Below are 14,035 nucleotides of genomic sequence, written 5' to 3' on the forward strand. Positions count from 1 at the left end.
GTCACATTATAAATGTCTTTATCAATTTTTTTATCAATTTAAAGGATATTTGCTAAATTAATAATAATAATAATAATAATAATAATATCTTAGATAATCAACTGATATAATCAATATAATCAACTGTTAATTTCTTTAGTAATACTGAACTGAGTAAGCATGTTATTGTACATCGGTCAGATCATTCTCAGACTTCAGCTGAGGAAAGAGATTTATTTACTCACTGAAGATGATTAATACAGCACTCGACGAGCATTAGCTGAGATCCGGCCAGTCTCTGTGCAGCGTTCAGGACACAGCCATCACACACTCTCTGGCACAGGCCTTTTTTCCACAAGGTCAGTGTTTTAACAAGGAACTTTTTTTTTTTTTTTATCATTTATTTTAGCCGTTAACCTTTCTGTGAATTTCCAGAGGTGGTGGCACCTGCTGCAGCGTTGAATATACATGACACAAGAGGCAGTGAGACGCTGCAATGAGATTTAAGTTGACACACTGACCCCATCTCCATGTGCACGGGAAACCAGGGTGAGAAAATAAGGTTGACCTTCGACCCCAGGCCTTGAACCCAGCATCACCCGCACTTACAATTAAATCAGTCAGAGAAGCAGACTGTCTGAAGGAGGTGTGCGCTCTCTCTGCTCTTTCATCTAAATGCAGCCATGCAGTTTCACCAAGTCACGCTACTCGCTTACAGATTTGAGTTCATATTTTAATTTTAACTAAAATGAAAATCATTACAAAACATCTTGTAACTTCTAATAAAATAACGTTTAACTGAAAAATAATAATAATAATAATAATTTCAGCTAGTTGCTAAAGAAATGTTTCAAATGTTCTATAAAATTAAAAGATAACAAACATAAGTGAAACACCAAAATGTGTTGAAACTAAAAGAAAAATAACAAACACATTTAAACTATTATTATTTTTTATTATATTAATATTAAGGTATGCATTGTCTTATATTATATGATATTACATTATACAGTTTTAATATAAATACAAACACTAATAACATCTTAACAAAAAGTAAAATAGCGCTGGTTGGCTGTAACATCATCAACGGAATCATGCTGTAACACAAGCTTCTGCATATAATGCATTGCAAAATATTGTAATGCATTGATTAAAGTTTAAAAATGTATTTATGTATTTAAAATAAAAATGTATTAATGTAAACTTGTTTTAAGTTTACATTAATAAATATAACCACAGTTATATTACATTATAAAGCTTATAGATTGTTTGTCTCATCTTTAGTAAGTATAATGTATAATGCATTCACAAGAAAATCAACAACTTTCAGATAAAACACAGAATCTGCAAATATTATAAAGTGTTTTATCTTGGGTTACAATTATTTATGAAAAGATATCATGCATTACAAAGTGCATTATGAATACCTATGTAATGCATTATACATAAAGTGTTGCTGTACTTTCTTCTGATTCTTGCAACCTCAAATGATTTTCAGCAGATTTCTACATTATTGTTATACCATTTACGACAATATTAGAAAATATTTTGATTTGCTATGACAATCATAACATCTGTAAATATAAAGGTAAATATTCAGCAAAAGAGTAAGTGAATTCTGTCTTCATAGTTGTTTTAAGGGACCATATTTTAATTAAAACATTATTTATGGCTGCACTGTGAATCATATTTGAATTGCAATCATTATTTTTGCTTATCTCTTGAACTAAGCATAATTGCCTGTGATATTGTTCTAGTTGTTTATCCTGAAGACATTGTTTCTCTTGGCATTTTTGTTATCTTGCACAGGTAACAAGCCTCCACTACAGCTTTAATGCCTGTGGTTGCTGGATGTCAAGAGTTTAAATCCACCAATCAGAGCTTTTCTCTTAAATCTGTACATGTTCTGCCCAGTAATTACTTATTAAACCTGCCATCAGTCCTTCTCATTGATGAACTGTAGATCTGTAAATCTGCACATGGATCTTAACTATATTCTTTGTGATTGTTGTTAGTGAATAAATGCACTAAATGCAACCTCTGTGCCAAAATACAATGTTTTAACAAAAAAAAAAAGACATATAAGGTACCACTGTTAAATAATATTTCTGAATTGAGTAAAAAACAGTTCATTCAGATGTTATGCTGATGTTTTCTTGATTTGTTTTGCAGATGTGATTGCAACAGTATAAAAATAAATTATTAATAATCAAAATTAGAATTTCCGTACAACAGAATCCCAATAATCAGTTTAACTGTTGTTGTTCAGCCCTGTTCACACACGTGAACGTGCTGTGTAAATTGGGTTGCAGTGTGGATTTTGTTGAAAGAGTACTAAAATGTTCTGTAGGGCAACACCTTTACTGCACCTAATTGCACTTTTGATCTCATATTAAATGCAGCTTTAATGGCAGTACAGCAGTTGTGTCCTGCGTCTCACGCCGCTGTATGTGTTTCAGGCTGCTGAACAGGATGGCTGCTGAGGAGCGGCACATGACGTCCAGCTGTGGTTCCTACATCAAGACAGAGCCCTCCAGTCCGTCTTCTCTGGTGGACACGGCCAGCCACCCCAGTCCCGGCGCACATTCGGACGCCAGCGGCGGCTACGGCAGCGTCATCAACAGTCACTCCAACGGCCTGGACTCTCCACCCATGTTCACAGGGGGCGGGCCGCTGGGCGCGGCCGGGAGTGCCTGCCGCAAACGCTACGAGGACTGTTCCAGCACGTTACTGGAGGACCCTGGCTCCATCAAGTGCGAGTACATGCTCAACTCCATCCCAAAACGCCTGTGCCTGGTGTGTGGAGACATCGCGTCAGGGTATCACTATGGTGTGGCCTCCTGTGAAGCCTGCAAGGCCTTCTTCAAGAGAACAATACAAGGTATTTCGTATGCATGTGCTGCTTTTTACACAGGTTTTTTTTTCAAGGCCAAAGGTTTTGAATAGCTTACCAAGGCTGCATTTATCTGATCCAAAAATACAGGTAAAACAGTAATGTTTTGACATCCTTCCCAAAGTAGTTTGCAGGAGCAAATACACATATAGCATCCATTTAGGTGTATATGGAGAATGATGATTAAATTGAGATTGAGATTGAGATGATTAAAACCCTCTCGGGATGGCAGAATTCTGCCGGGGAAAGACAGGCTCTAAGGCTATACCGTGGACTATACACATATGAATATGGAACCCAGCCTACCATGGTTCTCAAGGAATAATCATGAAGGCTTTCCACCGGGGCCTCTCGGTGCCACTACCCATTTGAGGTGAGAACACAGGGGGGTCCCGGCTTTACACGAAGGCTATAGAACCTAGCGAACATGTTAGGGGTCGCCCAGCCCACAGCTCTACAAATATCTGTCAGCAAGGTGCCATGAGCCAGCGCCCAGGAGGATGAAACACTTCTAGTTGAGTGAGCTCGCAACCTGAACAGGCAGAGCACACCCTGAGCCTGATAAGCCATGGTTATGGCATCCACAATCCAGTGGGCATTCCACTTCTGGTCCTGAAGCTTTGTGTCAGCTCTACGTAGCATCTCAATGCTTGGACGGGACAGAGCAAAGCCAGGGCTAGGTCTGCCTCCTCCAGGGGCAGCACTTGCATGTTCACGACTTGGTCTTTGAAGGCTGTAGTGGGAACCTTGGGCACGTAGCCGGGCCAGGGCCTCAGGATTACCTGAGAGTCAGCCGGCCCAAACTTTAGGCACGAATCATCAATTGAAAATGCATGCAGGTCCCCTACCCTCTTGATGGAGGACAGTGCAAGCAAGAGAAGAGTTTTCAATTAAAGAAAAAATTGCTCAACTGAATGCAAAGGCTCGAATGGGCCCTGTTGTAGTGATTTAAGCACTAGAGTCAGGTCCCAAGAGGGCATAGAGTGGGGTCGGAAAGGATTTAACCTCCTGGCCCCTTTAAAGAACCTGATGACAAGGTCATGCTTACCTATAGACTTCCCATTCACGGGGCCATGGAAAGCAGCAATAGCGCCAACCTGGACTTTGAGGGTGGAGGGAGACAGCCTTCGCTCCAGCCCTTGCTGCAGAAAGGAAAGCATGACCGCAATCTGGCATCTCCGGGGTCTTCTCGGCGAGAAGAACACCACTCAACGAACGGGTGCCACTTCAAGGCATAAGCGTGTCTCGTAGATGGTGCTCTTGCTGAAGTGATGGTGTTTACTACCTCCTGGGGTAGGTCACCTAGAACCTCTGGCATCCCGTCCAGGGACCAGACATGGAGTTTCCAAAGGTCTGGATGCAGGTGCCAAATGGTTCCCCATCTCTGAGTCAGTAGATCCTTCCTCAGAGGAATCGGCCAAGGAGAGACTGTTGCGAGTAGCAATAGTTCAGGGAACCAGGTCCGAGTGGGCCAATACGGTGCTACTAGCAAGACTTGCTCCTCATCCTTCTGGACTTTGCACACTGTCTGTGCAAGAAGGCTCATTGGGGGAAACGCATATTTCGGTAGTCCCTGCAGCCAGCTGTGTGCCAGTGCATCAGTGCTGAGTGTTCCCTCGGTCAGGGAGTAGAACACCTGGCAGTGAGAGGTCTCTGGAAATGTGAAATGGCGTCCTTATAAGGACGATCTGTCGTCTTTACAAAAATGCACCCGTGAAGCTCTTTTAGAGAAATTTGCTCTTTAGGAAATGCTCTTTTAGTGCTGAGGTGCACAGGGGAATTGGCCGCTTGCAACACAAAAGGGGGAAGTGCAGCCTGAAGTGTGCAACCCACTCGACACGGGAACGACCGCCGCCGAAGCTCCATCTCGCCAACACACTAAGCTTCTGAGAGCATGCTGAAATCGTAGTTCACAGCAGACACAGTTGAGCAGAACGATACTAACGCTCGGCTCCGAAGCGAAAAGCTGGTATGCATTGTACCTGCTGCCTTCTTATATTCACGCTGTGATCAGCGGCAGCTGGATGCAATAATTGCATGCCAATGTGCATCAGCTCATTTAGTTTACACTCGAAGTAGATAGGTCTATCGAAGCAATATCCCATTTTCATCTGTCATCGATGTGACAGACTGAAATGAAACAACATTTATTTGAAACAGAAATATTCTAAATAATTGATAAATGTATTATGTGCTTGATGAATAAAAGTATTTTTTTTTTTATATAAAATCTTACTTACTCCAAACTTTTGAACGGTAAAGCATATCAGAATGATTTCTGAAGACCATGTGACATTGAAGACTGGAGGAATGATGATGAAAATTCAGCTGCACATCACATTACATTACTTTTTCACAGATATTCACATAGAATACAGCTGTTTAAACTAATAATATTTAACTTTTTACTGTATTTTTGATTGCCTAAATGCAGCTTTGGTGATACGATTTTTGCTTCAAACAGGAATGAAACACAGTAATCAAGTCAAGTTTATCTTAGCATAGCTCTTTTCAAAGCAGCTTTACATTAAATGTTTGTATAATACTCTATCAGTGGTGCAAAACATAAATAAATAAATAAATAACTCTCCTCAAATTTTCTTATAAAGCAAACTTCCAGATTTACACCACTTATATGCATATTACATTTCATTTCATGATGTAAGAATGAGAAACAATGAACCGTGGATGGCTAACTGTCAATAGAAAGACAATGTACATATTGACATTATCCTGACATGGACATGGTGATGTATGGTGTGGCGCCAGCGGCAACGTTATAGTAATCAATCCATTTGATCGCCTATAAGAGGTTTACTGTTACAGAGACATATGATGAGATGACCACACTGACCAGAAGGCACTAAGAGCAGATGAAATAGCCATCTTTACATCACCGTCTCTTCTCACAACAGCACAGATGAAATGGACAAACCAAAGGGTTTCACATTGACAAAATCTGGTCCTCATTGTGTATCATTTTGGCCAAATGCTGAGAAAGAGCATGTGACAGACATGTAAAGCAAGCAATCACAGTTAGGCCTGTTTTCTGTTTAGGGGCAGGTTTATTTGTATTTGTATTTTTTTTTATAAATAAAAATAAATAAATAAATAACTTAATTAATTGAAATAAATGTTTACTGAAATGAAATCACACAATAAATAAATAAAATTGGCACAAAAAAAGAGAATTTAAAGTCATTATTCTGTTAAGTGAGAACGACACTGAATAGATATTGCAATAATGGTAATAATAATTGCTTTAGAAATAAATATTTAGATTCAACATATTATTATTATTATTATTATTATTTTATATAAAATGGTACTCTAAATATGAAACTGAAAGCCATTAAGTGGCAGGAACTCACTGTCTTAATAAGTGAGTCGTTGAGTCATTCATTCAGCTGATTTGTTCAAATGGTTGAATCATTAAGAAGTGTTTTTTTCTTTATGAGTGAATCACCAAATCATTGACTCATTCATTCAATAGCGAAACTGGAGACTTGCAACTCTTCTGCAGTACAAAAGTATTGGCAATAATAAAATAAAAATAAAGAAAACCATGGGGTTAATTAATGCTATTAAAACTTAATAGATTCACATACTTATTCTCTGCAGTTATGTAATGTCAGCCAATCAGATTTGAGCTTGTTATACTGAGAAAGTGCTTTTGTGTGTGCTGACTCTATTGAGTTTCGAAATATACGTCATGTAATATTTGACTGTTATATAACAATCAAAAAGAACATAAAGTAATTATTTATGTTAAAGGCTTACATACGGTATATGTACAAGCATGCATACAAGCATAAGCAAACTGTCATGTTTGAATATGGCTGGGATGATCTGTGACTGACAGGTTATTCGGTTCTGTGGACAGATACAGTGTTTTCTGTGGAGTGCTGTGAGTGTTTTAAACTGAGCACTGTAATGCAGAGATTTCTGTGGTGCGTGATGTTCAGGTCAGAACAGACATGCAGCATCCCACTGTCAGATTGGATTGGCACAGACAAGAGGAGCAGTGTGTTCTGAACCAGATACTAATCACAGGGACTGGTGTGTGTGTGTGTGTTTGTGTGTGTGTGTGATGGCTCAGAGAGAGACAGAAAGAGAGTCTGACCGACACCAGTCACACTGCTCTGCTTTCATAAACCTTTAGCAACACGCATGTAGGAACCTCACTCCTTAAGAGTGTTTCTTTATTACTTGATTGCTTCATGGAATTGCTTAATTCATAAATCGATTAATTGCAAAATAACACACTTTTCACAATGGCATACATGCATAAGCGTGTGAAAGCAGGACACAAGGTAAAGGACACACTGATAAAAAATATTAATGTTGAGTTTTAGTGATTAGTTGTTAACTCTTAAGGCAAATTGCAAATATCTTCTGAGGACCCTTTATTTCTTAATCTCTCAATCATATTTTATGTTTGGAACATCAACATCAACACAATCTCATTTTATTGAGACATATTACTGGAGATATAGAGTTACGACTGATATTTAGATAATTTTATGTCAGTATCTGCTTTACTGTTATAAAGATCTCATTATTATCATTATCAGTATTTCATCTTACTTTACTTAAAGGAGGGGTGATATGCTAGTTCATGCATACTGAGTTTTTTACACTGTTAAAGAGTTGGATTCCCATGCTAAACATGGACAAAGTTTCAAAAATTAAGTTGTACGTTTGAAGGAGTATTTCTGTTCCAAAAAAACCTCTTCCGGTTTGTCACAAGTTTCGGAAAGTTTTTTTCGAGTATGGGTCTGTGTGACGTTAGATGGAGCGGAATTTCCTTATATGGGTCCTGAGGCACTTCTGCCGGAAGAGCGCGCTCCCGTATAGCAGAGCACTGAGAGCACAACAGACTTCACTGATCAGAGCCAGAGCGTCGCCAAATGTCACAAAAGAAGTGTGTTTTTGGTTGCCAGGGCAAGACAACCCTGCACAGATTAACAAAAGAGAAACAGCATTAAGGGACCAGTGGATGGAGTTTATTTTTACAGAGCATCAACGGAGTTGTGCAAGTGTTTGTGTTTGTTCCCTGCATTTCGAAGATGCTTGTTTTACAAACAAGGCCCAGTTTGACGACGGATTTGCGTATCGTTTATTTCTTAAGGATGATGCAATCCCAACGAAAAAGGGTCACAATCGTGTGTTGGAACCACAGGCGGTGAGTAAAACTGCTTCAAATATCTCTGTGTTGTTAACTTAGCTATCGGCGCGTAAGCACATCAAGTAAACACCATGCGATGTTCTCATCAAACTGCACTTTCCACATGTACAGCTTAAAAAAAAAAAGGCGACAAAGTGGAACTTAGTCATTTTCCAAAACCGCTAAACAAATATATACAGTTTCAGTACACACCACATAGAGACGCCTTTGCTGATGCTGCTCTTGTTAAATTTCAGCCTCTGGATCTGACTCTGGATCATAAATAAACGGCTGAATCTGACTGTTAGCCATGGTTTGTTTTGGTTGGTTTTGTCCTCACGGTGTCACAGCTTCCAGACGCTCTCAACACAAAAGCCTACTGGCGCTCGTGATTCTTTAGCTCCGCCCACACATCATGCCTCCAGCCGGTCGTGTTTTCCCGGGAAAAATCGGTACAGACTATCTTTCTCTTATGATATAATAAAACTAAAGACTTTGGAGTTATGAAGGATGCAGTACTACTCTATAGGTACTCAAGATTAACAGGATATTGAGTGAAAACCAGCATTTCACCCCCCCTTTAATTGCATACATTTGCTCCGTTTGAGTCTGAATAAAATTGAGCTGTTTTTTCCTCACTATTCTCACTGTATCAGACTATATGAGGCATATACGGATCAAATGTGATAAAAAAAAAAAAAAAAAAACATGCAGAATTTTTGGTTTTCAATATTTTGTCTAAAGGCTCTGTTCCATTTTCTCACTATTGTTTTACATGTGAGATTTTACAGGGTTAAATCCCTACTGTATTTGTTCATTTCGACATACGGCATGAATTATGAATCACTGTGAAGACAAACATGACTCCACTCTCACAGTTCAGAAGATCTCAGGACCGCCAGCTCTTAAACACACACTCTCTGATGTTGGCTGTGTTGTATCGGCTTTAAACAGTCTATGTACCTTGTGAAGGCAAACAATCACAGTCATTCAAAAGTCCCCACTGTTGGCGAAACACACGCGGTGTCCCTCAAACACATATTTAGTGTTTGGCTTTAAACACTGACAGATGCACAAAAGCATCCATGACAAGACACTCGAATAAACGAGCGCTTTGAGTAGAACCACGGTTTGTACAATTAAGAGGAGAAGAGTTACACGACGTGTCTCAGACGTCTCGTCATCCACTTCTCTTTGTATTGTCAGATGGTGATTTCCCCTTCTATCTCTGTGTTCTTCCTCTTGGAGCGCTGCCTGTAATGGAGCTAATCTAGAGCCGTTTGTCCGAGCCACAGGAGTTTTGTCAATAACAATCAGCGTTCAGCAGGAGTAATTAAGGCCGAGGCTTTTCATTAGGACGGGGGGAGGGGCTCGTCTCCGGGGACGGCCGGCACAATTAGAAACGCAGGCACGCGTCGCCGGGTAATTTCAGCCGCGGCCAGGAAGGAGGGGAAGAAACCCAAGACTTTCTTTAGATTGAAGAGGGACTGGTTTTTGTCTCGTGCCGGAGCGGGACGACTAATGGCATAATAAGTAGACGCACGACTCTGGATGAACGGGGGAGGATTTTAGACAGTGGAAGAAAGAGGACAGGTTGAGATACTGAAGAATAGGGCTGAAGATGAGCTTCTGACTCGAGACAAAAAAGAGGCACGAGAGATGAGGATCAGATGTGATTAAGAAAGTCGACAACAGGCTGAAGTTGAGGGTTTCTGAACATGTCAAAAAACGAGTTCAGAAATAACGCTTGCATTGATAAATATTGTTTGGAATTTGGTCCAATTGGCAATAAAGAGCTGACAAGTATCTCAAGCATGCTAGTACTGAGTTGATGAAACCGTGAGTAATCGCTAATGAACATTACATGAAATCAGAACCAGAAATCAGAATTTAAATAGGCTCTTATAGACTTACATATGTTTAACCCTAACCCTAAATCTGAAGCTTATTTTTTTATTATTATTTTATAGTTTGCTTTCACTAAACATGTTCAATCATCAGTAATCAGTCTTCCACTTTTGCTGTAAACTCATAATAATCTTTATTTTGACATAATAATCTTTATTAGTAAGCTGGTCAGTCTGCTGTTTTCAATGCTTTTTCCAAAGCAGCACATCACAGTCAGAGGCGGTCTAAATGAACGTCATCTCTGATCACATGACTGTTCCTGACCACCGTGACCACCCCGAACACCTTCTTCAGCCTCTTCCTGCTGGCCATTTTCAGCACAGGTGTAAACGTGTATGAAAGCTACATCTCTTTCTTCTATGCAGTAATTGAGGCTGACAGTACGCCTGCAAAAGTCAGGGTAAATTTTGATGAGGAAGACCTTTCATTTTACTATAATTTACTTACTTGACCCGAGCTTCTCCCCAAACCATGGCCTGGCACCAGTCCTGAAAAACCATCAAAGAAATGAAAGCAGATAAATGTTGGAAAAAAAAACAAAAACAAACTTTATTTGTCTTCTCCAATCCTGAGACTTTTTATTTGAAGAATATAACTTTTATAGGATTTCTGAGTAGATCCATTCTGAGCAGACTGATGCAATCACATGCTCGTCCTCTTAAATGTTACCTCTTGTTTACAAATAAAATCCTTATGTGATATGACCTAGATATGCTTTCAATAGTACATTTGAACTGTTTGTTAACTGCACTGAATTCGCCTTTTTTTATGTTTGTTTGTTTGTTTGTTATTATTATTTCTCTTAAATACAGTCCAGAGTAAAATTATAATAGTAATTTTGTTTATTAATAATAATATTAATAATAATAATAATGTACACCATTTATAATAGTTTAGCATTATAGTATTTTATTTTTTATTATTATCTTTGTTTTTAGTAGTATTTTAAATCATATTGATATAGAATCACATTTTAAATCACAATCACAACTTTTTATCACAGCTAAATTTTCCACAAATCCATAAATTCATAAATATTAGTTAATTAAATTAATAATATTGCTGTTATTATTTTTTTATTTTATATATATATATATATATATATATATATATATATATATATATATATATATATATATATATATATATATATATATATAATCCCCAAATCGTGCAGCCCTAACAAAGGTATCCAAAAATAGTGATCAGCCTTTTAATGACTTCTGCTAATTTCAGCTGTGGTTGTCCGCCTTACATATTAGTCACTATCAGCATAAGGCCTAGTTCTCAATGTAATTTATTCTGGCCTCTTCCTCTCTGCTGTGCTTTGAGGTCAGAATAATCTCTGACATGTACCAGACCTTATGCCAATAGTGTGTTTAAGTGAGACTAGCAGCGAATCTGAGAGAGAATGAGAGCCGTCAGTCTCCTGATTGAGTGCCAATCAGACGTCCAAGATGCGCTAACCAACACTGCAATTCAAGACGCATCCTGCTGAAACGATCCCGCAGGGATGCATCCCAGAATAGGAAGTCTCAGCCTTTCCTTCTCCAGAAAATATGATAGGATGAAGGAGGAATGAGGGCGCTGCACATTCTAGTTGTGGGAAAACCATGAATCAAAAGCGTCTGTTATCTGGAAACGCACAGGAAATGTGTTTGATTAGCGCTGTTTAGTTGATCGCGACAAATGGGAAAACAGGAATAGGAGCGATCAGAGTTTATCACAATCATTTTCACACCTTTATTTACCCCAAACCCAAAGAGATCTGCTACATTTGCATACTGATTTGTATAACCCAGATAAAAAGGGGAATGTCTAATTATTTAATACATCTTGGGACCCTCCACTTGATCTGTGCAATAATGTTAGCATAATTGCATAAGTTGGGAATGGGGGATGGAAGCGCTTGTGGAAGATTTTAGAGCTACCACTGTTACTGGCCTGTTCATTAATGGATTTACAGTATAACTGTACCAACTGCATGCACTAATCCGGTGTAAAATGTAAATGACTAAATATGTAATTAAACAAGAAAGCTTTAAAAAAGGTGTATCTGTCAAAAAAACATAGTTGAACTGTTGACAGTCTGTTTTTTTGAAGAAGTAGTTCAATACTACATGTTACTGGACAGTGAAGCTACTTAATATAAAATGTGTCAATTATAACAAATGTAATTTGTATTGGGGCTTAAAATACTGTGAACTCATGTTGGGAAAAGTTAGTTTTAAAAGGAATGCAGTGCAATATTGCCTTACTCCATACAAAGTAACTAAACTTGGTACTTTTTGTGGGAAGCAGTGCATTATGTTGCATTAGTGTTACCTTTTGTCACCTGGGCTGGGCTTGCTTGTTTCTATTTATGTAACAAAAATGCACAAGTTAAATTTTTGGCAAATGTAAAGGCCCTTTCACACCAAAAAAAAAATTAATTAGCCTCAGGCTTAAGGAAGAGTCTCTGAAAATACTCCCTATTTCTCACAATACGGGGGCAAGAGAGATATCTGTGAATAAATGGGCAAACAAATTAACTTGCGTTACTTATTTGGAAAAGTAACTCAGTTTCGTTGCAAATTGAAAAGTAATGTGCTACTTTTCCAGTTCCGTACAAAGTAATCTGATTACATTCTGCGTTACTTGTAACGTGTTTCCCCTTAACACTGTAATTGATCTGAACTGAATCAACATTTAACTGAATTGATCTGAATGATGACACTATTGTCTTCTGTTAAGCTGCTTTACAGCTGAAATTCAGTTTGTTCCATAATTGATGAATTTTGCAACATTAACATTGTTATTATTACTGTGAATCTGCTCTGAAAACAATCTGTATTGTGCTTTAGAAATATAGTAACTGTGATCTGACTTGAGTAGTAGTCTATCATTTTTCATTTTGTAATCAGTGGTTATGTTTTCTGTTTGGCTAATAAGTATTGGGAAAGGGACTTTTATTTTGACAGAGCTGAGCGCGGTTGCACAGAAGCTCCCCGCAGTTTCTGAATTTGTGAAAAATACTATAATAGTGTTAAAAGTTGCTATCTGAAGAATAGTATATTTCACAGGTTTATATATTTAATTGCAACACACTATTCACATTCATCTTTAAAGCAAATAATGTGATATCACACCATATATATATGGCCATAATTAGCAAAAAATCAGTGAGACATTTTGAGTGAACTATGTATTTAGGGTTAACAGACATATTTACACTTAATACACCCTAGTTGAAAACATATATTTTGTTATGAATAAAAAGACCTAAAATGCATTAAATATGTGCATCTTTTCACGACTTGCTTGCCAGACACAACCCATTTAACTCTATCCCATTGCTCTAAAACAACACTCTTTACCAACTATATAAAAGTTACACACTCATCGACACAGAGATACGGCTCTAGAGATGTTTTCTGGTGAATCCCGTTGTTGTCTTATAGCGAGTGTTGTTTTCCTCAGCCATACAGTATATGTCAGAGAGCATATTGTTTTTATTCAGCACACCATCTTCAGTGATCAAGACAAGCCTGAATAAATTGAGCGAGCGCTGTCCGCATAGACATTCAAACCACACGCTTGCACGAGAACAATAGCGCTGTCTGCCGACTGTCATTCTGCATTTAGCCGTCGCTCCTGCCATTACCCATACATGTCCTAATTGAAATGCCTCGCCGCAGTTAAATGTACACGGACACAAGCAGAATGGCCGAGTGTATCAAGCACTTTGCCTATTGTTACTCACACAATGCCACTCAAACGGTTCTTTTATTGTGCAGGTATGAAGCGCTGAAGCTCAGCTTGAATAATGTATCAGTAGCTGGTTATTCTCTGTGTAAATAGCGAGCGAGCAGCAGAACCGGCCTCGGTTTGGGTCAGGTATTATGTAAAGCGGGCCGAGCGGCGTGCACAAATGCGCGCTGAATTTGTGAATGTAATTTGGCGAGGTGCAATTCGAATGTAAGCACTGAAAGCACGCTGGGATCTTTTGTTTTGAATCCTGTCTCATCTGTTTTGTTGGCTCATGTTTCTTCATCTTTGCAGCACACGCTGTCCCTGTTCTGTAGAGTCTCACAGCCACAGGCAATTTA

The 14,035-nt window shown here is 38.6% G+C and overlaps 1 protein-coding gene across 4 annotated transcripts in view; it reads left to right on the forward strand.

Moving 5' to 3' along the window:
• Window positions 1-14,035, forward strand: part of esrrb (estrogen-related receptor beta) — a 65,189-nt gene that overhangs the window by 16,735 nt on the left and 34,419 nt on the right. For 3 of the 4 annotated variants that reach the window (XM_026229344.1, XM_026229341.1, XM_026229342.1), the window contains exon 2: window positions 2,439-2,860. In XM_026229344.1, the coding sequence (XP_026085129.1) occupies window positions 2,452-2,860 (409 nt within the window). In that variant the 5' untranslated portion in view covers window positions 2,439-2,451. Of the gene's footprint in view, window positions 1-139; window positions 339-414; window positions 529-2,438; window positions 2,861-14,035 lie in introns of those variants that run through there. The other variant, XM_026229343.1, reaches the window with a different exon arrangement.

The sequence above is a fragment of the Carassius auratus genome, chromosome 42 (genome assembly GCF_003368295.1).
Source record: "Carassius auratus strain Wakin chromosome 42, ASM336829v1, whole genome shotgun sequence".
Lineage (NCBI taxonomy): Eukaryota > Metazoa > Chordata > Actinopteri > Cypriniformes > Cyprinidae > Carassius > Carassius auratus.